Raw genomic sequence first — 23,874 nt, 5'->3', positions numbered from 1 at the left:
GAGGTCAATTTTCATTCTTATAAAAGTTACACAAACATTATGAAAGTCACAGTGACATGGACTGTCTGATTGGACCACTAAAAAGAGAGCGGGCGGGCTCAGGAAACGTTACGCTGTTGCTAAAGGTTTTAGATTGATTGATTAATAGATGTCATGATATTATCTGATGGAAATTGGTTAGTACTTTCTTACATAAGCACACGTCATATTCAATTTCACAGTAAGGAACATATTGGGTAAAGTCACCTGACATCCACACTTCCTGCTCGCGGCCCTCTTCTGCTCCCACACTGGTTTGTCTCTGATTTAAGCGGCAACTCTCCATATACACAACATCAGCCCCCTCCTTAAATTTTGCCTTGAATTACGGTTTTAAGTGAAGGGGGAGAGAGAGCGAGCAAGCAAGCGAGAGGGAGAGACGCAGGAACGTTAATTGAAATGCTGTATAAGATGGAAATGGACAAAATCTCCGGCACATTTCTCCTAAAGGGTCGGCGTGATGGATTCTGCGGGTTGTCGTTTCCCCCGTGGTTCCGTCACTCTCGGTTGGGGGCTTTAATATATTTATTTGTTTGGCTTCGGTAATACATGCCTCCAAAAGCCATTGCATCATAAGGATTTGTCATTGCCTAATATAAATAAAGTATACGACACAGACCTTAATGTGCCCTTGCTATTGATTGTTTTACGCAGTCGGCATGAAAAAAAAAAAGAAAAAAAAAAGGAGAGCGAGAAGGGAGTGCCGAACAGGCTGTAGATCAACATCCATATGAGTTTGTTTGTTGTTTGGCACCACGAAGTGCGTCCATAAAAGCATTGACTCCCCGTAGCCTTTCAGCGCACTAAGCTATATGGAGCTGCTATTACTTGACACCCAACCATCCAACGCCCGTTTCGATTCAAACACGACGCGCGCAATCCACTAACGCGGTGGTGCCTTGGTGGCGTCCAGGAGACGAAAGTCACTCAAGCTGACATTGCTTGTAAAAATGCTCGCTGCGTTTATTGCCGCACAAGACACCTGTGACATCAATGCTGCACATCGCGACAGCTAGGATCTGCGGGGGTGGCAGGCGAGCTTGTAAAAGGGAAGGGGGGGGGATGTCTAAATGAAAGCATGAATGAATGGAAAATGTTTTACCGTACATTGTATTCATACATTGTATTTTATTTTTAGAACTGAAACATCCAGTTTTATTTATCTTTTTTTTTTTCATCCAATGCTTTTTTATTTATTTCTGACTTCTAGAATTCACCATCAATAAGCACTCAGTGTTCCTGTATCGTGCCGAGTGGTGACAGAAACGGACACGGTGGTACATCTTTCTCCAAACAAACACGCACACACACATTAACGTACCGTCCAGCCATATACACCCGATGTGAGGCCCTCTTTTTTTCTTCCCCTCCACCCTCTTTTCCCCCCCGTTGATGGAATAAAGATAAATGTGACTGTCTGCCGGGGCTCAAATCAATCAACGTTTGTGTGTATTACTTATTACTCACAGTGCATTTCTGTCACGGGGCTTTTGTGTGCACCACACACACACTCCGCTGCCTCGCCACACACACATACTTCTAAACATCACCCCGCCATAATGTTATTTATGGGGGTCGGACTTTGAGCTGAAAAATAAGAAAGGTCAAAGAATTGAACGGGACACGCCAGTCAGGAAGAAGGGTGTTTTGAACAAGGTGTGTGTGTGTGTGTGTGTTACATCTGATCCTAGTGTAATCTTCCATTGGTCACGATTGGGGGGTTGTATGGAGTGGTTCCCATCCCGTCTGTATTTTTTGTCTTCTTTCTTGTGTGTGTGTGTGTGTGTGTGTGTGTGTGCGCGGGTGTGCGTGCGTGCGTGTGTGTGTGTGAGTGCGACACCCCCCTGGATGTGACCCGCTGTGTCGCTGCCGTTCATCATTGCCACAGGCAGGGACACCATCATTGACCTGCAGGGAGGTCAGCCAATGTCAGCCGCAAAAGCCTCGTGACCTTTTACTGTCGCCCTTTGACCCACCCCCCAACTTTCGTCCACCTTTCTGTGCCACTGACGTGTGATATGATTACGTGTCATGACTGAGACAGAGCATGGCGAAAAACATTTGTTTTTAAGGTGTGTCTGTGTGTGTCTGGGGAGGTGATGATGATGTCTCAGCAGGAGATTAAATGGGGCCGGACAGCATCTGTTGTCATCATCCCCACTACCAAACATCAGCTGCGTCGACCAAATCATGATGTCATTGTGTCAGCCAATAGAGAGAGAGAGACTTCTCTTCTGCTTCACTTTGATTGATTGCATGAGATAATCATCTTAACCGCACCCCCATTACAAAATAAAAGCACTTAGATTGGGTGAACTAGACGTTCCGCCTCACTTACCAATATCTAGATGATTGTTTTGCTGGACTCCGACCGGCCGGTCCATGTGTTTTTTTTTTTACGTGTGTGTGTGTGTGTGTTTTATAAGCAAGCAATGAAGCAGGGGGTCAATCAGTCATATGTGGAGGAAATGGGGCAATCTGGGGCCGGGTGTCAGGGAAAGTGATGGATTTTAATGCCGAGATTGTAGTTAATGGCTCTTTAAATTAAATCGAGATTAAACGGCTGCAGTCAGAGCTTGTATGGCCATTGAGCCGGTACAGTGTATGTTAAAAACAAATATTCTAATATAGTCTCATTCAGTTTGTTTCAAATTTTTTTTTCCATCTGTTATGCCGTAGTCAGTGCGACAGACATGCCCAATTCCATTTGCTTCTTTTCAAAGTCACAATGTTGGGACAGCGAGTTATAATTGGGCCCATACATCCTGCCGAGGCCGTATGGATTAATTCAAGTATGCTAATGTAATTCAATTTGATACAGTTAATCTTGCACTAATGCAGATTGAAGCATGTGAGGTGAAATCAAATACCTCTTACCCCTTTTAATTTATTTCACAGTTTCTTTTTTCTTTTTTTAAATAAAATTAGTCAATTTGTAATTATGTGACCTGGCCCATAATTAGTTTATTCATCACTGCAGTTAACTCCTCATTAGGAGTATCGGAGCGAGATGGACAGGCTGAGGGGCAAGAGACTTATTTATCTTTTCAGAATGGGAACACTCGCAGCATCAATTTGTCTCCCATTTAATAACCAGCTTCACGGTGAACCATGTGCTGTTTGAGAGAGAGAGAAAGAGAGAGTGAGGTCTTTGGACTAGTGATTAGATAATTAACTGAAGGCTGGTGGGATCTGATCAAACAGCTGCATGCTAGATGTCGTTTATGCTGTGTGACTTTCGCCCATAGAGGCTGTGGCTTCTGTGTTGAAGTTGTATCACGTTTCTTTGCAATGTTTATCAGACCAACTACCTTCTGTATCGTCAGAAGAAAAATCCTCGAGGTTATTTTTCTGTCAGATGGATTAAAACGTATAAACAGGTTTCCCCCCTTTTTTGTGGATATGTAATCAATGGAAGAAAGTAACTAAGTATATTTATTCTACCTACTGAATTTAAGTACAGTATGCCAATACTGAATTTTCTGAAAGCCATTCCATTTCATGCCACTTCCTTTCTCACAAGATTTCAAAGAGAAATGTACTTTTTATTGCACTACGTGTATTTAAATGCTTTAGTTATTATTTTTCTGGTTTTGATTTTCTAAAGAAACTTATAAAGAGCTTGTGCTAACTATTATTACCAGCCAGTCGTGTATATAGTCGTATCTGACATTGTCTGCACATTGACATACATTTTTACATTAGTTTCCAATACTATAATCTATTATTAATAATAGAACTGTATTTTTGCGAAACAAGTATGTTTACCTCTGACAATTATGTATGATCATATTTCATGATAATAATACAAATGATAACAATAATGAAAGTATGTTTTGCCGATAATACTTCTGTACTTTTCTTTTTTTACTGAAAGGAGTGTCTTCAAACTGGTATTTATCAACTAGTCCAGTCTCTTGACTCACTTCTAGCGAGGGAAGAGATCAGCTCCTTTACTTTGTTAAAAGTACTACACCCACAATGAAAGAAACATGTATTCAACATTTTACTGAGAAAAATTTACTGGAAGTGTTTTAAAGTAGAAGTATTGACTCTGCAGTTTGGCCTCTTTCTGAGTGTTAATAATTTACTGCAAATGTGTTATTTGTTACGGGATAATTAAGGGTACAGTGTGAAACATTTTGGAGGACCTACAAGACAAAATATAATATTCACAAATATGTTTTCATTAGTGCATCATCACCTAAAGCTAAGAATCGTTGTTAGCTTCTACATAGGGAGCGGATCCTTTTTTACGGAGTGCGCCATGTTGTACCTCCTGGTTTCTACAATATCCCAGAAGGGACAAAGCAAACACTGACTCCAGTGTAACATTACGTTAAATAATGCCACTGTAGTTCTCGCTGCGGCCCACAGTACCTCTTGTAAAGGGAGGGGTATTCAGTCAGCTGCAATCTGCTACCACACCACTAGATGTCACCAAAACCTACACATTGTCTCTTTTTATTCAGTCATGTTTATCTGTACCCATCAACAACCAAAAGTTCAGAAGGTTTGATTTCATTAAAACCCAAGTAAATTGATTTCAAGAATGAATTTTCTGAAAGTAAACTTTATAGTTCATGACGGTGTCAAAAAATGTGAAATCATTATTTGACTTTCTCGGTTTAATTTGCCTTGCTCTGACTTTCCCTCCCGATGCCTTGCTAAATTGAGTCTCTTCGTTCCACAGTGCAAGTGGTCCAGAAAGGGATTCATCAGGACTCGATGGGCCCTGGCCGACTGGTGAGTCCCCCCCTGCAGCGATACATCCCACCTCTTCTCAGATCCTTGCTAAATCATTCCAGCAGTCTCCATTGTGATTGGAGACGTAGCCGACCATGCCGGTCAAGCCCCGGCGGGCCGAGAGAGAGAAAAAAAATAGCTGAACCCACTCCGGACAGTGTGCGGTAGACGGCAGGGATTTGATTACACGTAATCGCGTTAGTCAAGCAGTTGCATATGACAGATGACCGAAAAGATTACATGCAATTGAACCTGCGGCATGAACGGGGGGAAAAAAATGCTGGCTTCCAGTGTGAGCAGACCACGGGGGCGGGGGGTTGGGGTTGTAATCTAATAGAAGGATGACATGAGAACTAAAGAGCTGAAACGGTAAGCATTTAATAGGGGCATGACGTTTGACAAAAGCAGCAGAGAGAGAGAGGCTGGTGAAGAATGGGGGTGGGGGGATGTGGGTATAGACAGAGAACGCCAAAGGCACGCATGTACTCATTTGTTCAGGATGTCACCCGCAGAATAAAATAAAACCCTTGCGATAAGACCAATCCCCCCCCCTGACAAAACACCCTCAGATTGATGGGATCAGCAGACGGGGTCCATCACTGTACATTGAGAGGTCTTTTATGCCGTGACAGGCACTTTCTGAACTAACAGACGGGCAAGGTTTTTGATTCTCTTATTTGGAGTAGCCCTGTGAGAAACGTTCCCATAGAAGAGTGTTATACTCGACGTTACTTGTTTTAAAAAAAAAAATCTATGCAGGGATTTGTTAATTAGCAGGAATGTAATCCAGCACAGCGTGAAAGTGAAAGCAGCGCTCTGTTGATTACATTTTTGGTAAAAAAACAAACATTTGGTTCTTTTTTATTTCGAACAGAGGAGATGATCTGTGAATAATGAACCGGAAAGTGCAATAAAACCATTTTGTCCCTAAAAACAAAAAATCTGGGTAAATAATCAATTACTTCACTTATGATCAACTTTTGGCCATGATGGTACAGCCCGAGGCCTGGGTTGGATAGCTTTTAGCCTATCCCTCTTACAACGATGGATGTTTTTTTTTTACCATCATGAAAATCATATGACATGTACTAAGTTGGTTATGATAAAGGGACTTCTTTGTTATCGTCTATCATCTAATAAAGAACTCATCGAATGCCTCGATTCACAAACCTCTCTCTCTTGGACGATTCCAAACCCCTCATTAAAAATACACACAATGGGCTTTTATCAGCGCATAAGTTGATTACTGTGTTAAAAGTTAATGCATTCATTGAAGAATAATATATTCACAAAGCACTGATTGCTTCGTAATTGAACATGAGTTTATATATGGTGTTCTGGTTAAAGAAGGACTCTCAGACTGTGTTCCTTCATCCCATTCGTGATTGAACATGAGTTTGTATGCGGTGTTCTGGTTGAAGAAGAACTCTCAGACTGTGTTCTTTCATCCCAGTACCTTTGATCTGGTCAACATCCACCTTTTCCACGACGCTTCCAACTTGGTGGCCTTGGAGAAAAGCCCCTCCGTCTACTCTGGGACCAGACAGAAGGCGCTGGGCTACGCTTTAGACAGGTACTGTACACGGCGAACATCTCTTTTCACTCAGATGAGAATATACATGAAATAAAAGAAAATTTAATGTTTGAGAATGGAGAAAAATGCTGAAAAATGTAGTGGATACTATTCACAACCCCCAGTCCTGTCTAGCGTGGCAAAACCTGTATTGATATTGTAATGGCGGCTTAGAGTGAGAGCGAGCGGGAGAGGTACAGCGGAGAAGATTTCAGTGGGATTACATCCATCTGTAAAAGTAGGGCTCACTACACAGTCTGTGAACTTCCAACTCTCTTTTATCTCTTTTTTTGTCCCTCTCTTTAATGCCTTCTTAAAGATCAACTTTTTTTTCTGTGTTTGATCCTACATTTATCTTTGGTTGTTGTCCCACACTACCAACAGGCAAACGTATTTGTTGAATGGGACATGCATCGGCCGATTACCATGATAACAAAAGGAATCATTTTGGTGACCCTTGCGGTACCTTTTTTCCCCAATTTGCCCCTGAAGAAAGATCTGGTACACAGGAAGTATCTCGAAATGGGTTTGATTTACGTCGGATAATATTGGTACCCAAAGGATAAATCCTTGTTTCATTAGCTCAGCCCGAAAAGTTAGATTGCATATTATAGCAGATTGTGTGTGTGTGTTCACACATACACACACACACACAGTGGCGGGCCGTGAAAATTGTCATTACGCCAGCTGTAGAGTTTAACACCTGATTGCACGTAGGTGTACCACAGAGTCCACAGGGGGTGCATCCCAAGTCTCTAAATGGCCGTCTCCTCGCTCCTCGACTGAACCGGAAGTGGTTTTGTGCCGCCATATTGAATGCCTTCCTAAAGCTCTCATTCGGCTCGGAGGAACGAGGAGCGAGGACGGAAATCGGAGGAGTCATGATCGAGGAGCCCCGAGAGCAGACTTCCAGGAAGTGTTTTGACGCTGGACACGCCCCCTCACTGTTCCTCTGTTATTTGATTGGAGCTGAGCGGACTGATCGCTGGAGTTTCATACCAGAGTAAAGACGATCACAAAATAAACATTCTATATTTTAGTGTTTTCTTATTCAGCATCTTGTTCAAATATGTGTTCATTCATTGTAGGTCTGAACAAAAAAAGGACTACAAACTATTTTCTATAAAGATTTGATCTGTTGTTTCCCTCAATAACTTTTATCATCTATGTCATTAAAATGAGAGAGCTGGAGAGAAAAACCAAGTTTTACAACATGTATGGTTATTTTATAATTTCACAATTAGAATTTCAAAATAAGCAAGACCCTGAACACAACACAGTATATAAATACTCAATGCAGTTTGTTTAACGGGTAACAGACTAAAGAGAAAACATCTCCACTCTCTAGTCGGCTGCAGTCATCAGAAACCGACGTCGCTTCACGTGACGCTTCACGTGACGCTTCACGTGACGCTTCACGTGACGCTTCACGTGACGCTTCACGTGACGCTTCACGTGACGCTTCACGTGACGCTTCACGTGACGCTTCACGTGACGCTTCACGTGACGCTTCACGTGACGCTTCACGTGACACTTCAGAGGAAAGGACGTCTCATGTCTGTTAAAACATGTTTCCTCGCGTCTTCTCTCCTCGCTTGGTTTCCTTGCGTCTCTTCGTGCATCCCTGGGGGGCGGGACTAAGACGCAAGGAAGGGACGCAAGTGAGGGAAACGGGGATGCCATTTAGAGACTTGGGATGCACCCAGGGAATACTCCAGCTACAGATTCTCTCTTCTTCTACTGAAATTAAAATGTTGTTCTTCTTTAAGTTAAATATGCTTAGCCAAGATGACTAGGTGCCTACAGCGCCACCTAAAGTACAGGCCACGCCGCTTGCCTTCACTGTTTAACCTGAGAGAAGAGCAGAGAAGGCCTTGCTGGCCCTGACGGTCCGCCACTAATATATATATAACTAATATATATATATATATATATATATATATATATATATATATATATATATATATATATCCGTCGAATGGTCCATATATATATATATATATGGACCAAAGAAGCGTTGGTCGACTGTCGGTCAACCGTCAGTCAACCGTAGCACTGGGGCTGCTTAAATGAAGTGCCATTTTGAAGCATTCAAATCATATCTGTTAACTACATCTTTGCCTTTAAATGTGTTTCCCAAGTTTAGTTACGTTTCGAGGATGCTTAGTCCCCCTAAAGCACCTTTTGTTGTTGACCGCAAAGGATGGGTCACCACGGCAACAGCGTTACACAAAACATCAAAAGATTTGGGAGCTGGCATCATGAAAATCTTATGTTTGTGTGTGTGAAGTAATTTGATGTTGATCTGATTGACCTACCAAGAGAAGGAAGCCAAAGTATAGAACATTTTACTTCCTGTTACCATTAGGTGACACTGTGACTCTAATTAAAAATTAGACTTCAGATGTCTTCAAACCTGGAGTCTTATCAGACATGTGAAATCTGGAAAGGATCTAATCATGTGGAGTCGAGTTACATTGGTTTATTCGCTCATGGCAAAAGATCAAACTTCCACGACGCTCCGACTCAACACCATTCGACGGATATTTCTTTCTGATTTTTTTCCCAACACCCCAATCAGATTGCCATTTTTGCCGAGTTAGATAGGTGTGGACATTTTGAATGGTGTAGGACCCACACTGTAGGTTAAGCCCAAGCACCTCTTTTCCCTTTTGAGCGAACTTCTTCAAATTTACAAATGGTGGTCAAAGTTCACAACAACTTTTTGGCCATAACTCAATAAATCATACACTAGTTAATTATTATGACTATTTTACAAAAAGCTCTAATATGGTTAAATGATGAAGTGATGACATTTGGGACAGACATGGACGTAAACAACAACATTACCGGTTGAGGGAGGCAATCAACCACAAGGCAGTAGTTATATATTGCTTTATATAAGATCCCGTTAACCCCTCACTGCTACTCTTCTACCGCCATCAGGCCAACATTTCCATTTTTATCTTAAACGTGTCCTCGTCACATTTGTGCTCCCAAAAGGAAATCATTCCTGCACTTCAATTGTGCTGGGGAGGCTCAGGGAGTCGCGACAGCATTGGTATAGACGTCTTGGGCCTGAACTGAGTTGAGCCGGCCTCTGTACAAACAGGCTGTACATTTACAGGCCATGCTAATGTGACTTATGGGTTATCCATTTGCGGCAGAGCAGAATAAGAGAGTGCACAGCACGACCCCTGCTTCCCACCTGGTCGTGCTAACACGTAATAAAAGCCCAGCAGCAGGTGACCCCCAATTCAAATTGCATCAGAATGCGCGGCGTGGTTCCCGATGCCTCCACTTTAAATAACTGCATGCATATACGGGTGCCATACATTTCCGCCCAGCTGTCTGACGTGCCCATGAATTACGAGGCACTTTTTTAAAGTATTCTCTGCGAGGGTCATATTTTACCTGTGCTCCATTCTTGATTTGATGCAAGAATGGTCCGCTTTTAATGGACAGGGAAGCTGGAGCGTTTAAAGAATATGGCAGCTTTTGCTGTTTTATGACGCTGTAACTTACCTGGATTTACTGACATAATGAAGCTTGAAAAGGACCTCCGTTGTTGCTTACATTGGAGTGATTTTCCTTGTATTTCCTCTGCTTTCATCATGCTTTTTCAGTTGATTTATTTCCCCATCCCTTGTAAAATACACCTAAATAGCCGAGTCGCCGAGGTTGAGCTGCGGCTGAGGAAGGATTGAATAGAAATTGTGTTGGCTGAGTGGCAGTTTCCACGCTCCCTCCTTCTAAATCCCCTTGTGTCGTGAATAGTAACCTTGTTGTTACTTCTGGGCCATATCATTTAAAGGTTCTTTTTTTGACGGGTGGGGATGAGGGGTAAGTGGTGCAAGGCATGGAGGGGGTGGGGGGCAATGGATGGTGTGTGTGTGTGTGGGGGGGCATTATACAGGCTCCCCCTGGTATTCCTGGGGTGGGATAGTGGTGGCATCGCGCCTCAGTCACTCACTTTGGGGGAGGTAGGAGGGTGGGGGGATCGCCGGGCGCAGATCCGGGGCACCGGAGTGAGAAAAAGCTAGCGGCGCAGAGGGAAGGGAGGAGGAGCACAAAGGGTGCTTGGGCTCTGTAAAGGGCAGTGAATAATGGGCCGGTCCTTTCACAGAGGCTGCTAACCTTTTGGCAGCCACCAGCAAACTCCATTCTCCTCTGCCGATCTGGGAGGACAATGTGCCCGGGCCCAGGCTTTGAATGAAGCGCTACCACCAACAGTGTTCCCATTCAGCGGCTGGTTGGGAACCATCTTTTTGGCCATTGTCCTAACTCTGACTCCTACCCCCAGAAAGCCGAGCAGGAAAAAGGGGGAGGGGGGTATTTAAAACCCCAGCACGACTTGCCTCCTTCCCTCTTCTCTCTGCTGCTCTCTTCCCCCTCTTCCGAGCTCTAATCTCTCATTGCGGGATGGGAGAGTAGAGGAGAGATGGGGAGGGGAAGGGGCTGCCGAACACACTACCAGCCGCTGCAAGAGCATGCTCCATGCAGAGGTGCCAGGAACGCAGCTCTACTGTCGGGGCCAGGGAATCAAACTTGAGCCTCCACCTTATCTGAAGCCCAGGCCTAATAATGCAGCTTACAGGGCCCATTGAGGAGACGTCTGATAAGCCTTTTTCCTCTGTGGCCCTTTTAACTGCTAAACAGTGTTTATCTCCCAAAGTGCTTCGAAGCCTCAGGGGAACAATGCCGAGAAGGAACAGCGTTTAGCCGGCCAGGCCCCTCGCTATTGAGTCGCATCAACAACAAAAAAGACACTGCTCTGTGGCCCACGTTGATGTTGGGCCTGCGTCGGCCATTATTTTTTTTCGTTGACTCAGCTAGACATTGATGTGGAGAATCATTGTTTTTATAATTATGATGAAGGTTTTTTTGTGTGCACACAATGTGAAAAAAATAGATTTTTATGTTGTCTTTTTAAAAATAATTAAATTGGAGGAAAAAAAACTGCTGTCTTTGGGAGACAGCAGAAGTTATGAAAGTGCCTCTTTCGAAGACAAACGACACGACTTTTAAATGATGCCATGAGATAAAACTAAAAAAAAAAGTCTTCCTAAGAAAACACACAGAAAAAAATCCCTTTTGTGGAGTTTGGAGTTTGTTTCTTTTTTCCACCTCCCTATTCAGAGCGGCTGGTCCGGTTCAGGGCAGAACAGTTTTACATTACAACTGTGAAATCCTTGCATAAAGGCATCCTTTGTGACACGCCATTATTTTCAGACAAATATAGTCCATTGTCACAGTGCTGAAGTTAATTTGATCAACATTGGGGACATTTAACTGTTTTGTCTGCTGAAAGGAACTTGTTTCATGCTCATTTTCGAGGCATTGAAAAGCAATGATTGGCAGAAAAATAATGTTGCCGTTAACAATTCAAAGCAATTAGTTTCCCATGGGGAGGCAGTGGGCCGCACTGGCCACCACACAGCGAGGCTTTGTCATTTTATGGACGGTCATCAGTCAACTGTCAGAGCGTCTCAAAGAGCCCTCCAATCTAAATGTTTCCCTTTAGGCTTTTCCCAGAACAACAGGCTGAAAGAGCAGAGAAAGGCCAGCTAGTTTCCAGCCTATAGACATGTTGAACTGCAAGAGGGTGGACTGGATAATCTCAGGGAGAACCTCCAGATAGCCAGAATGAATTTATGAATGTGTGTGTGTCATGTTGTATGTGTCCATTAAAAAAAAGCAATACCTGTTTTATTACTATTAATAATATCATAAAGCAACTGAATTAAAATTGCAATGTTTAACAAAGTGCGTGTGTGTGTGTGTGTGTGTGTGTGTGTGTGTGCGTGTGTGTGTGTGTGTGTGTGTGTGTGCGTGTGCGTTTGTGTGTGCGTTTATGTGTGTGTGTGTGTGTGTGTGTGTGTGTGGTCACTGTGACTCTGAACTGCCTTCTCACCCTGGGAGGCCTACAGGAGCAGAGGTTAATCTTCCCCAGTGTCTCTCTACTCAGAGTGGACCTGTTTATTTCTCTCTCGCTCTCTCACACACTCTGCTACAGCGGGCACCCTCTTTATAGATCAACATAAGCCTTTCAGAGATTTGTCGGGTACCACTTCGCCACCTTTTTATGACCATGCAGATAACCAAAAGTGACTCGAAACAAACCCTGTGCAAATTTGTAATTCAGTTTTTATTTATTAGTGTTGCTGCAATGCCATAATTTCTTCTTTTTAAATTAATTAAATTAAATTAAAGTGATACAGCAACACAGCAAACAACTAAAGCAATCAAGCAGAGTGTCTCCCAAGAGGATGTGGACAGATTTTGGCTGTCCATTATCGTCTTTACATGCATGTTGCATTTTTATCAGCCAGTACAGACCACAAGTTGGCTCTACTTGGTGTCTTTCTCCATCTTGAATTTGTGTTGCCAGAGCCTCGGCTTGAGCTGACTTATTTGTTAACCTCTGCGTGACCGCGCCGACATCCTTGTACCCCCCCCCCCCCTCTTCCCCACCACCTCCTCGGGACCCAATCTTTTCCTCCTCGGTGTTCTTGGAGCCTGAGGTGCTTGGTTGCCCACAGGGGACGAGGGGAAGGCGGTCCTGCCATGTCAAAGGCCTGTGGCCCATTCAGAGAGACGTCACTGAGCACATTCTTCACAATGTTAACATTCTCCCAAATTCTCAACATTTGCCTACAATGGGCGACCGCGCTTGGCCCCCGGGCCATTGTGTTGAAAGTGGTATCCGAACGGCCAACTTATGGTTAGTCATCTTGTCAATATGATCATGACATGGCCCCTCCATACACCCTCATAATTTAATTCAGACTGTCTATTACGGCTCAGTTTAGCTGTCAATCACAGGACGTAATCTGGTGAGGAGTCGCTGAGGGATTGAGGGAGAGAGAGATTTACAAGCGGCGATAAGTGTTATCGTGTATACCGGAGTGTTCTCTATGAGACTGATCTCTGGCGCAACAGCATTTTCAGACTGTTGGCCACAGGTGTGTGATTTTTTCTCTCTCCGTTTGTTCACTTTTGTAAGGGCATATTTGTGTGTTTACAGAAAAGTTGAATTTGGAAAAATGGATAATGTGCCACCATTGTTTTGGGCTGCTCGTTTAAGGAGCCTGGGAGCAGAGTCAAGGGCAGTGTTATAAATTAGTGTCTGACCCCTGTCTTTGTGCGCCCCCCGCCCCTCCTCGCCCTCCCCCCCCCCCCCCTATCCTGAAGGACGGCCCGGCGAAGGCCCCAGCCCAAACCTCAGTGGGAACGGTGCTTGTGAAGAGCCTCTTTCAGGGGTGTCACTGCGCGATGAATTGGCCCGGAAAAGCATGTTTATAGACTGTGTAAAGGAGTGTGTCTTTGTGGGAGAATGTCACCGACACTGTTACAGTTTGCCTGAATGAACTGCGATGACGAGGCTAATGGGGGCCCCCGTTGGGGGCTGTGTACCGGCGAGGGAAGGGGAGTTGGGGGGGTGGCGGTGAGAGCTCTGGGACCCCCCACCCTCAGGCCCCTTTCACGCTCTGTAGTTGTAGCTAATGTCGCAATTCTTCGTCTGTCCATTCGCCCCCCCCTCCCCACTGCCTCTCCATGCTCCACAAAGGCCAAGAAAAAAAAGTCAATTTTCGCACCAGCGGCTCACCCCGAGTGCTTTAGGAAATGATTGTGTAAACAGAGTGTTACCTTCTGACCTGTGGTTGATACCTTGGAGGAGCAGACAAAAACAGCCGGGCTGCGGGTATTAAACATGGCTGTTAGCAGGATAAAGCTACGGGACAGAGAGGAGGAAGCCTCTGAGGAAAGACCCTCTCTTCTTCCGCCTCACTTTTCATCCACTCTCTTCTTCTTCTTTTTCTTCTCCAGCAGCAGCAGATATGGTACATTTTGTATTAGCACAAGGGGCGCAGGAGGCCAGTGGGACACGCTGACCACTAACCCTGGGTCTCTTAGCACCATGATGTAAGGTCACTAATGACATCAGTCCCAGTTTGCTGTCAGCGTGTGATTACAGGTACAGTTTGATTTGGCATTTAGCTCAGAATTGTGTCCATCGTGATATGGATTGGTGTTTCCATGTATACACCTTCAAGACCTACCGCTTTTTAAGAAACCACCTCACCGTTAGTCATTTACCTTGCCAATAATATTTGACCTGCGGCCTTTTTGTATTCTGAGCAGGAGGCAACCTGCGGTTCTAAAAAGCGCCATAAACTTGCATTCTTTCTCATGGCCAGCACAGGGCAACTCCTCTGGTTTCAAATAAAAGTCTGATTCTATAGATACTCCTCACTTTATTTATTACCTCATTAAAGCTGAATAAATTCCATGAACACATTGTGATGTTTGTTTGGTAAATAATGGTTCCTATTCAGATAAAAATTGAATATAAAGCAGGGTTTATGATGATAATCACTGCCAGAGCGGTATACAGTGTCTTGACCACAACGTCATGCCTCCACAAATATGGATATTTCCCTTCACTGGCAGAGTAATACTGAACAGCTAATCTGAGCTGACATCTCTCTGACTGAAAACTGCAGTGTTATTTTGCAGTTTAAGGTGGGGAGGTACTCATTTTCTGAGTGTTCATTTTTTAGTTTTACACAAAATGTCAACGGACACATGAATCGACAAATCACGGTGTAAGGCAGAGCTTGACAGAAACGTCACAGGCTCACAGCTCGTCTGGAGCGTTCAGCTACATCCAAACCATATATTTGTGCCGTTTATTTGCGGAGCTTATTAATAGAAACATCGCGTACACATCGGACCACACGGAGCCGCGGTACGAGACCCGGAAGTGTTAAGAATGATCCATACGGATCAAAGAACAGATAACGATGTTAGAGCTCATTTTGAAATCCTTATCCACCTGAGCATAAGTGCAGGAAAGAATAGAGCAGATGTCCATCATAAGGGTGGAACCGGCTGGACGGACAATAATAATATCAATCATAACCATGAAACATTTCAGTTGTTATTTTGGGACGGAACTGTAAATCCTTTCCGACGACCCCTCTCGCAGAGAGACACATTTCTGTTTAATGTAATGGGATGTCAAAGTCGCATACTCTCTATTTAATATAATAGCTGCGCTCCCCGCCTCTTCACTCCAGTCACCTTTGCCTCCCTGCCGCTCCCTCTCTCTGAAGAGAAGAAGCCGCTGTGCTTTACTTCGGCCTGGCAGGCCAGAGCCGAGACCCGCCGCTAAGAGGAGGCTTCCTCTCTCTTTACGTCCCTATAAATATATTGTTATCTGGGCACTGGCCGAGATTTATACGTGCGGTTAGTGGCGATAGCGAGCCGAGCATCCTGAATCATTAATAACACAAGGGGGCCGCGTCTACCTTAATTTCCTGTCTCTGCTCTGTAGAAGAGCCACTTTTAAGTAGGAGACAAGTCATAGGAGTTAATTATATGTCGCTTAGGTGCGTTTTTTTTAAAAACTCATTTTAAAGCATTGGGATGCTGGTGTTGTGGCCACGTTCTGTAAATTTGAAAGTGGTCCATTACAGAGATGATCTAAATAAACTCTATGAATCGTCTGATGCTTCCTCTCTCTGCATACCAGTGGCGGGCCGTCATGGCCTTCTATGTCTCCTCTGGTGGCCTAAACTGAATCACAAAGTTATAGCCATTTTATAATTTAAATTCATATATATATATATATATATATATATATATATATATATATATATATATATATATATATATATATATACATATACATATTAGGGCTGTGAAATGATTACAATTTTTAATCAGATTAATCACAGGTTTCTGTTAATTATGATTAATCACGTATTACCGATATTCTCGGTATATTTTTGTAAAAACATAAAGATTTATGACAAAAGACGGATATATACATTGTCATTTATACATTAGGCTGCTGTTGTAAACAATGCAACTCCAGGCCGTGAGGTGAATCCCGTTATCGTTTCATCCCGCTCCACAGTCGAGCATATACGCGATCTTTAGCTAATAAAAAAAGAACGAGTCGTGCTAAACTTCCAAAAAAAGTTTGTCGCTGAAATTCCAGTTGATTATTGATGCGGCAATCTTTTTATGCAGAACTAGTTTCTTCAGAGTGTAACAGGATATTCGTCGCGAGTGGCGGCGACAAGGTGCTCAGTGTTGCCAGATTGGTGATGGAGACGTATCGCACCAAAAGCTCAAAATGGTTGTATTTGGAGGATAATTATCCTGCATCTGGCAACCCTGAGATCGATCGACCAATGACAGTTCTCTCCACCGTCAGAGCTCGTGCAAGAAGGTGGATCGTAAGATACCGTTTCAAAACTTGTAAGACCGTAAAAACTAGTTTGTGAAAGACTCAGAGAAACATAAATATCACACGAGGCAAAATCCCGGACGTTTTTGGAATCCCTGCCAGACGCATTTTTAGGTCTCAAAAAGACGACATGTCCGGGAAAAAGAGGACGTCTGCTCACCCAGGTAATTGTCATTACTAACAAAAGTCCATTGATCCCCTGTCAGCGCCACATGATCCGTAGCAGCAAAGTCATTTTCCGTTATGTACTTTCCAGCTTTATACAGCGCGTGGATTTGTGTCATGATTGTGTGTCTTTGCCGTGCTTTGATGCTCGGGTCCCCCGTTGCCACTCGCAAAACTTTGGTGAACCCCTCATCCTCAACAATATTAATTCTGCAACTGTGCTACTCAGTTTGTCACAGGCAGACTTAGTGAGGGGTCTTTGTTGTTCAGTGAGGCTGGTTTGACGCATTCCTCTTGAACGCCCCTCGCCGACCATCGCATGCTTCGCGTTGATATGTTACTTAAGGCTGGTTGTGCTGGTGAAACGTCAACGTCTTCCCGAGTGAACATCTGACATCTACGTCTGACTGCATTAGAGTGGAAATAGTTCAATAGGTATATTGGAAGCTCATTCTGCGCATGCGTTAAAAAAATTATCGCATTAATCCTGTAATTTAATAATAATGCGTTATCGCGTTATTTTTCACAGCTCCAATATATATATATATATATATATATATATATATATATATATATATATATATATATTTTCCAGTTTAGTTCAGTTTTTCTTCCTCAGTGAGAAAAGTCCAGTATGTATTGGCTTGAACAAGTGCACTGAAAATCTTCTGATGAGAAAAGAGTTTGAGAAAAGAGTAAAGATCCAGAAGTGATCCTGACTTAAAGTGCTCTGCTATAGTGGGTCAGACCTCGGGGTCAGGAGCTTTGCGCATGCGCGATTAACTTTCAATCTGGATGCGGAGGCTGCCGGTAGACCGTGACCGTTTTTGTTTTAGGTGAAGCGGCTCATGGCAGCACCGCTGCTCGTTGAGAACAGAAGCTACATAACAATACGTGCTTTCACGTCAGACACAATTCGTCAACACTGCCTGTTGGTGAGGCTACAGAAGCGCGCGCATCTACATAAATCGCCTTCAGAGTAAAAGCAGTGTCGCTGTAATGCGTTCATAGCGTGCATCTTATTTATTTACTTTTCAAGTTTGTCTGGGAGAGATTTAAAGCGTTAAGCCCCTCCCAATGCAAAAAACGTGCAAAAAGAACAAAAACATGCAGTTAACGCATGATCAAATAGTTAACGCTGTTAAAGGATTACCAGGTTAACGCTAAATTAACATGTTAATCTGCCCAGTCCTAATATATATGTGTGTGTGTATATATCCTAATATATATGTGTGTGTGTGTGTGTGTGTGTGTGTGTGTGTATATATATATGTGTATATATATATATATATATATATATATATATATATATATATATATATATATATATAATTATAGCTTTTTTATAATGTGCAGCTGCCTTCATCTGTTCCTCTGCTCCTTCAGGCCTCTGTTATGGCTTCTTGGGACATGTTTAACAGCATTTTTTTTTTATCTAATCGTATTTCACTTTGCTTTATCTATGTAATATTAGCCTGGTTAAAATACATGAAACAGCCTTCTCGAGACCCTGATTGGTCACCGGGCCTGCATGATTATTAACACGTGTTGTGATTGGTCAGTGAAGCTAGCGTCTCACCTAGAATCTAGGATCTCAGGATTTACTGATGACCTCTTTCCCACAGAGGTTTATGTGTGTCTGGTGAATGAAATGCTGAATATGTTACTGTTTATTTTTTACATGTGCAGTTGTATTTAATCATAAACTATCCACAGTGCTGTTGTTGCTGCTGCACCTGGGCTGGTGGTGCTTCTACCTGCGGCCTCTACCGGCGGAGAGGTTGTCGCCGGCGCAGCTGTGCTGCATTGTCATGTCTACACTGTGCAGTGTCAGTGTTGGACTGTATGAACGCGCCGTGTATTGAGTGTGTCGGTCTGTGACAGTAACTCACGGAACACTTTTTTCCCCCAGTCCACCCGTGATGTGGACTATACGCCACTCATTGAAGGCCTAGGTCTGAAACCCACGGCCCGCCGCTGATACAAACAGTACATTAAAAATATTTCCAAGACAATGTGATGGGCCAGATGAAAATATGCCTTCAGGAGGCATCGAGAAGTGGGGTGTACTTCAGGTCTTTCAAGCTTTACAAGTCTAGGAAACCACAAAGTTTGTTGATGTTGTCTTTTCTCTAAGGCAGCTGCTGCCATGTCACCGCAGTGTTGAACATCTTCAGGGATTGGGGCAAGTTCACTTTCTCGGTTGATCGCAAAGTGAATTTTCTTTGCCATCAAAGAATTTTCAGTGTATTGAATTAAATGTGGTGTTACCTGAGAATTAGCGGTGTGTTTACTTGAATCTCTGAGCTACGTCAGCCTCTTAATTCAGCTGCATATAGGAAACTGCAAAAATATCTCGAGATGGGCACAATGCAGGGTTTCCTGAAGGCAACTACTTGTTTTAAGTAGATGTATGATTGTTTATTACATTTAATTTCACCTGTTGAAGTTTTTACTTATTTATTATCTGAATTGAAGGTCTTACTCAAGTTGTACGCTGTCCAGATTGTAAAATCTGTAGGGGAACATGTTTTATATTCAAACAGTAATATTAGGACAGTTAAGTTGGGACACCTGTTTCAGTTTCAGTCTCACAAGCTGTTTAAACACCTGCACATTCCCCTTACATATAAACCCTCATCCTAGGCCTCCCTGTGCATCTCAGATCTCGTTCTCTGTTCGCCCCTTCCTTACAGCCACCCTGCATGCTCTGTGGGAACACGAACACTTACCAAAAGATCACAAAGGTAAACATTTTCCAATCTGAGTGTCCGGACCACCAGGTGGTGCTGTGGCCCCTTGTGAACTAAATACCAGGTGTGGGGAATAATCAGATGTAAAGACTTTTAATAACTAGCAGCATGTGTTCAGTCAAGATGGTGGTCGTCGGGCTCCTAATGTGTCAATTAAAAGGTATGTGTAGAGTTTGGGATTATGAGGAGTGATGTCGGCTCTTATCCATCCCGGGATTGTGGATGAAAAACATTACCTGCTCACAAGTGTTTGTCGTGTCGTTCCAGGATCACGGACCAGAGGCACGAGAAGCTGCCATATTTCGTCTTTGGGGACTTTAACTTCAGGCTGGACTCGAAGCAGGTCATTGAGGTGAGTATTTTTTTTCGTGTGATGAAAGATAGATGTGGGGACATGTGTGTCTCAACCGTATGCTGATGTACTGTACACATGTGGTTAACCAGTGTTAAATTCCTCGCAATATAGAGTTTGTGTGCATTAGAGAGAGACTGCTGTATAGTAAAAGGGGTTTTAGGAGCCCACTGTCTCTTTAGAGTTATGACTCATTAAACCCCTCACTGTCGCTGGCCCAGCTGTGTTTGCCAACTCAGCCTACAAGTACATTGTTATGTTACGGTGCCATTCACATCTCTTTCTTTCTCCCTTCCTCTCTTGCGCCCTCCCCTCTTTCTTCCCCCTCCTTCTCTTCCCGTCTTTTCCTTGGTGCAAATGAGGCCGGTGAGAGCCAAAGGTGTAGCGCGGTCATTCAGCGCCAGGGGTCGGTTTTTCAAAAGTAATCTGATCGGATTACAGCGATCGGATTGAATCAAATCTTGAAAATGGGTTTTTCAAAAGAAAAAAAGGATTCAGAAATTGTATTGGATCACGTAATCCAATCTTGTAGTTGATCCGGCTCAAACCTTGAGTTTTGGTTTTTCAAAACTTTTTGGTAGGATTGAGGTCACTTTGATCCTGAAAATCAGAATTAAACTGATCCCAGCAGGAGGGTGGATTCATGGTGGAAATCAGTTATAAAACTAGGTAGCTAAAAGTGGTTAGTTAAATAATACAACATTTATATCATGCATTTTACAGTATTTATATTTATTCATCAATTTCACTTGAATTTATACTTAATCTCAGCCCTGTAATCGAGGGAGAAGGTCAGTCACAGGTGGAGCCAGAACACCTGGTTTCCTAGGACCCCCAGAGAGAGGCTCAAAGCACCCAAAGAAAGATGACGACTATAAGGTACTTCTGCAAAAAGAGACTGAAAGGGCAGAAGTACAGATCCATCCAGCAGAGGAACAGCTTATTCTTGCCAGTTTAATTTAATACATCTTTGTTTGAAACATCCATAATGTATTTGTGAGTAAAGTATGTATTTATTTGTTGTAGGTCTGAGGTGAGCAGTGCCTGTTTTCAATATTGTTTGTTTGCTGTTCCGTTCAGTCCTTTTTTCTGTTGAAATGAAGCCTATTGGAGTGAGTGACCGCACAATATTCTACCTGTTGTTCTTTACATGGCTACATTGTGATAGTCCCATTTAGACCACAGGTAATCCAGATTTGGTAATCCTGAACAGATTGAATCCGGATCAGAGTAATCCAATCCTACATTGCTTTGAAAAACCAGCATAAAACTAAGATGGATTACATGATCCTGGATAGCAGAAAAAGAGATTTCCAAATCTGGATCAGTTTGATCCAGATTAAAACTTTTGAAAAACCGGCCCCAGGAGATGGTGGGGCGGGGTAACAAGTCATAAAGGCCCGACAGATAGTGGCGTCTTGGATAACAGAGTGGAAGAGCCACTTGTTGGCCAATCGTCTCCCCGCTCGCCGGCACAATGGCCCAGGAGTCGGTGGGCATGTTCGAGGTGTGGGCTGTGTTCATTTCCACTATTCAGATCAGGAGGGAATGTTCTTTGAATGACTTCGGAAAGGACTTTCACACTGTGTGCCATAGGAGAAGAAAACTTTTGTAGTTCAGTCACCCGGCCACTAGGGGGGGAATAACCCCCCCAGTCGACATGACAGGGCCCTTGATTGGGCCTGGGAGTTTGTGAGATTTTGTTATTTTGCGTAATTGGGTCACACAACAATCGGCTGACCATGTGAACCTGCGTTGCTTTGGAGGTAATGAATCCACAACAGCAACCGTCATTGGTCGACCGATCTCAGGGTTGCCAGATGCAGGATAATTATCCTCCAAATACAACCATTTTGAGCCATTAGTACAATACTCCGCCATCACTAACCTGGCAACACTGAGCACCTTGTCACCTCCACTCGCGACGAATATCCTGTTACGCTCTGAAGAAACTAGTTCGGCATAAAACATCGCCGCATCAATAATCAACTGGAATTTCAGCGCCAACTTTTTTTTGGTAGTTTAGCACGACTCGTTCTTTTTACAAAAATATACCGAGAATATCGGTAATATGTGATTAATCATGATTAATCCACAGAAACCTGTGATTAATCTGATTAAAGATTTTAATCATTTCACATATATATATACATATATATGTATATATATACATATATTTATGTGTGTGTATATATGTATATATATGTGTGTCTATATATATATATATATATATATATATATATATATATATATATATATATAGATATATATATTAGTGCTGTCAAGCGATTAAAATATTTAATTGCGATTAATCGCATTTATGTCATAGTTAACTCGCGATCAATCGCAATTAATCACAATTAATTAATAATAATAATCAAATTATATGATAAAGTGCACAATTCAGGTAAACAAGGGTAACCTGAGAGTTAGCATCAGCTGTGTGCTCGGCCATCGAGTGGTATTTCAAACTGGACAGCTACGATGATAGCTCAGTTCACAATGACAAACGGCTCATACCACTCTGGTCTTGTCAAGGGAAGCACGTCTTATCATTCATTTTGCCGTATCGCGCTCACCATTCATTCATTTCAACCCGTAACGTTAGCCTAGCTTCCAAGCGCTAACGGCGTGCCTATTGTTTTGCTTCCAGGTGAGCTACGTCCGGCGTGGTGCTCGTGAGAAAAAAATTAAATTGAGATTGCGCTAACGGCGTTAATAAAATTGACGGCATTAAAATTGGTTTGCGTTAACAGTGTTAATAACGCGCTAATCTGCCAGCACTAATATATATATATATATATATATATATATATATATATATATATATATATATATATATATATATATATATATAAATAAATGTTTAGTGTGTGCAGCTGATCTAGATATATCTCTCTCTCCTCTGCCCCTCTCTTCTCCTCTTCTCTCTCCTTTCTCTTTCATCCCCGCTCGGTGGGAGGTAAGCACTCACCCTCTCTGTGTCTCTGCCGCTCTGAAATGCTGTTTGAGTGCGGCAGGGGGTTGCGACCCCTTTTCCAGGGATGTGTTAGGCTTGCAACGCTGTGTGTCCATTGCTGTGCCCCCTCCCCTCTCCCCTCCACACGGCCTCTTTCTTATGCACCTTGGCCCCCATTCACATCCAGACCGAAGAATACACACGCCCCCGCCCCCCCGACACACACACCCACACAAACCAATTTGTTAGGCCAAATTCATCTGATTGATTCAGTCCGTTTTAAAGGGGTGTGACAGCAATGCAGGGGGGCTTTTTAGACTTCCCCTCAGGAAGTTAAAGCTATGGCTTAAACCACACACACACACACACGCACACACACACACACGCACACACACACACACACACACACACACCTAGACATTTCCCCTCCAGCTTAATGAGGGTCCCTCAAACCTGCCGACCATTTAACTGGGACAATGGAGTAGGCCGATGATGTCATCATGATCTAAACCCGTCCTGTGTTGTGGTCAACCTGGTCTGTCCTAACAAGGACCTTTGCAATGGAGAGCTGTGATGTCACCAATAAACAAATGGGTTGCAACCTCGGCAAAAGATGTAACTCACAGCCGGAAGGCCGTTTCAAGCCCTTTTAATGACAATTAATGTCAACAGGAACAATTAACGCATATCCACCGAAGTGCTTAAACGTAGATGGGCCTGTGACGGATCGATCGTCCATGCTTCCAAAGATTGATTCAGACAGAGAGTTTTGGTTCCTGTCTTCTGGGAGCCTCTTTTTTTTTTCTCTCCACTTTTGATCAATATGTAAGGGCCCCAAAAACGCTTTGCAGATGTGGTACTTGTACTTCGTTAAGTTTCCAATACAGTCACGTCTTTTAAACTTGTTTTTGATTTGTCAAACACCAGGGGCAACCCTCAAGCATCCAGGGGTTCGCCAAGCCCCACTTTGGGAGTCGCTGGGTCAGAAAATGTTCCAGGACATTTCTCTGCAGTTGCACGCTACAC

General features: G+C 43.2%; 1 protein-coding gene across 3 annotated transcripts in view; it reads left to right on the top strand.

Moving 5' to 3' along the window:
• Positions 1–23,874, top strand: part of LOC137779455 (inositol polyphosphate-5-phosphatase A-like) — a 147,541-nt gene that overhangs the window by 82,757 nt on the left and 40,910 nt on the right. For all 3 annotated transcript variants that reach the window (XM_068567195.1, XM_068567194.1, XM_068567196.1), the window contains 3 exons: positions 4,733–4,785; positions 6,239–6,358; positions 19,805–19,889. In XM_068567195.1, the coding sequence (XP_068423296.1) occupies positions 4,733–4,785; positions 6,239–6,358; positions 19,805–19,889 (258 nt within the window). The remainder of the gene's footprint in view (positions 1–4,732; positions 4,786–6,238; positions 6,359–19,804; positions 19,890–23,874) is intronic.

This window comes from Clinocottus analis, unplaced genomic scaffold, assembly GCF_023055335.1.
Source record: "Clinocottus analis isolate CAN_PGR_092001 unplaced genomic scaffold, fCliAna1.0.p SCAF_8, whole genome shotgun sequence".
In the NCBI taxonomy this organism is placed as follows: Eukaryota; Metazoa; Chordata; class Actinopteri; order Perciformes; family Cottidae; genus Clinocottus; species Clinocottus analis.
Note: the sequence above shows the minus strand (reverse complement) of the source record. Positions and strands in the feature narration are given on the sequence as shown.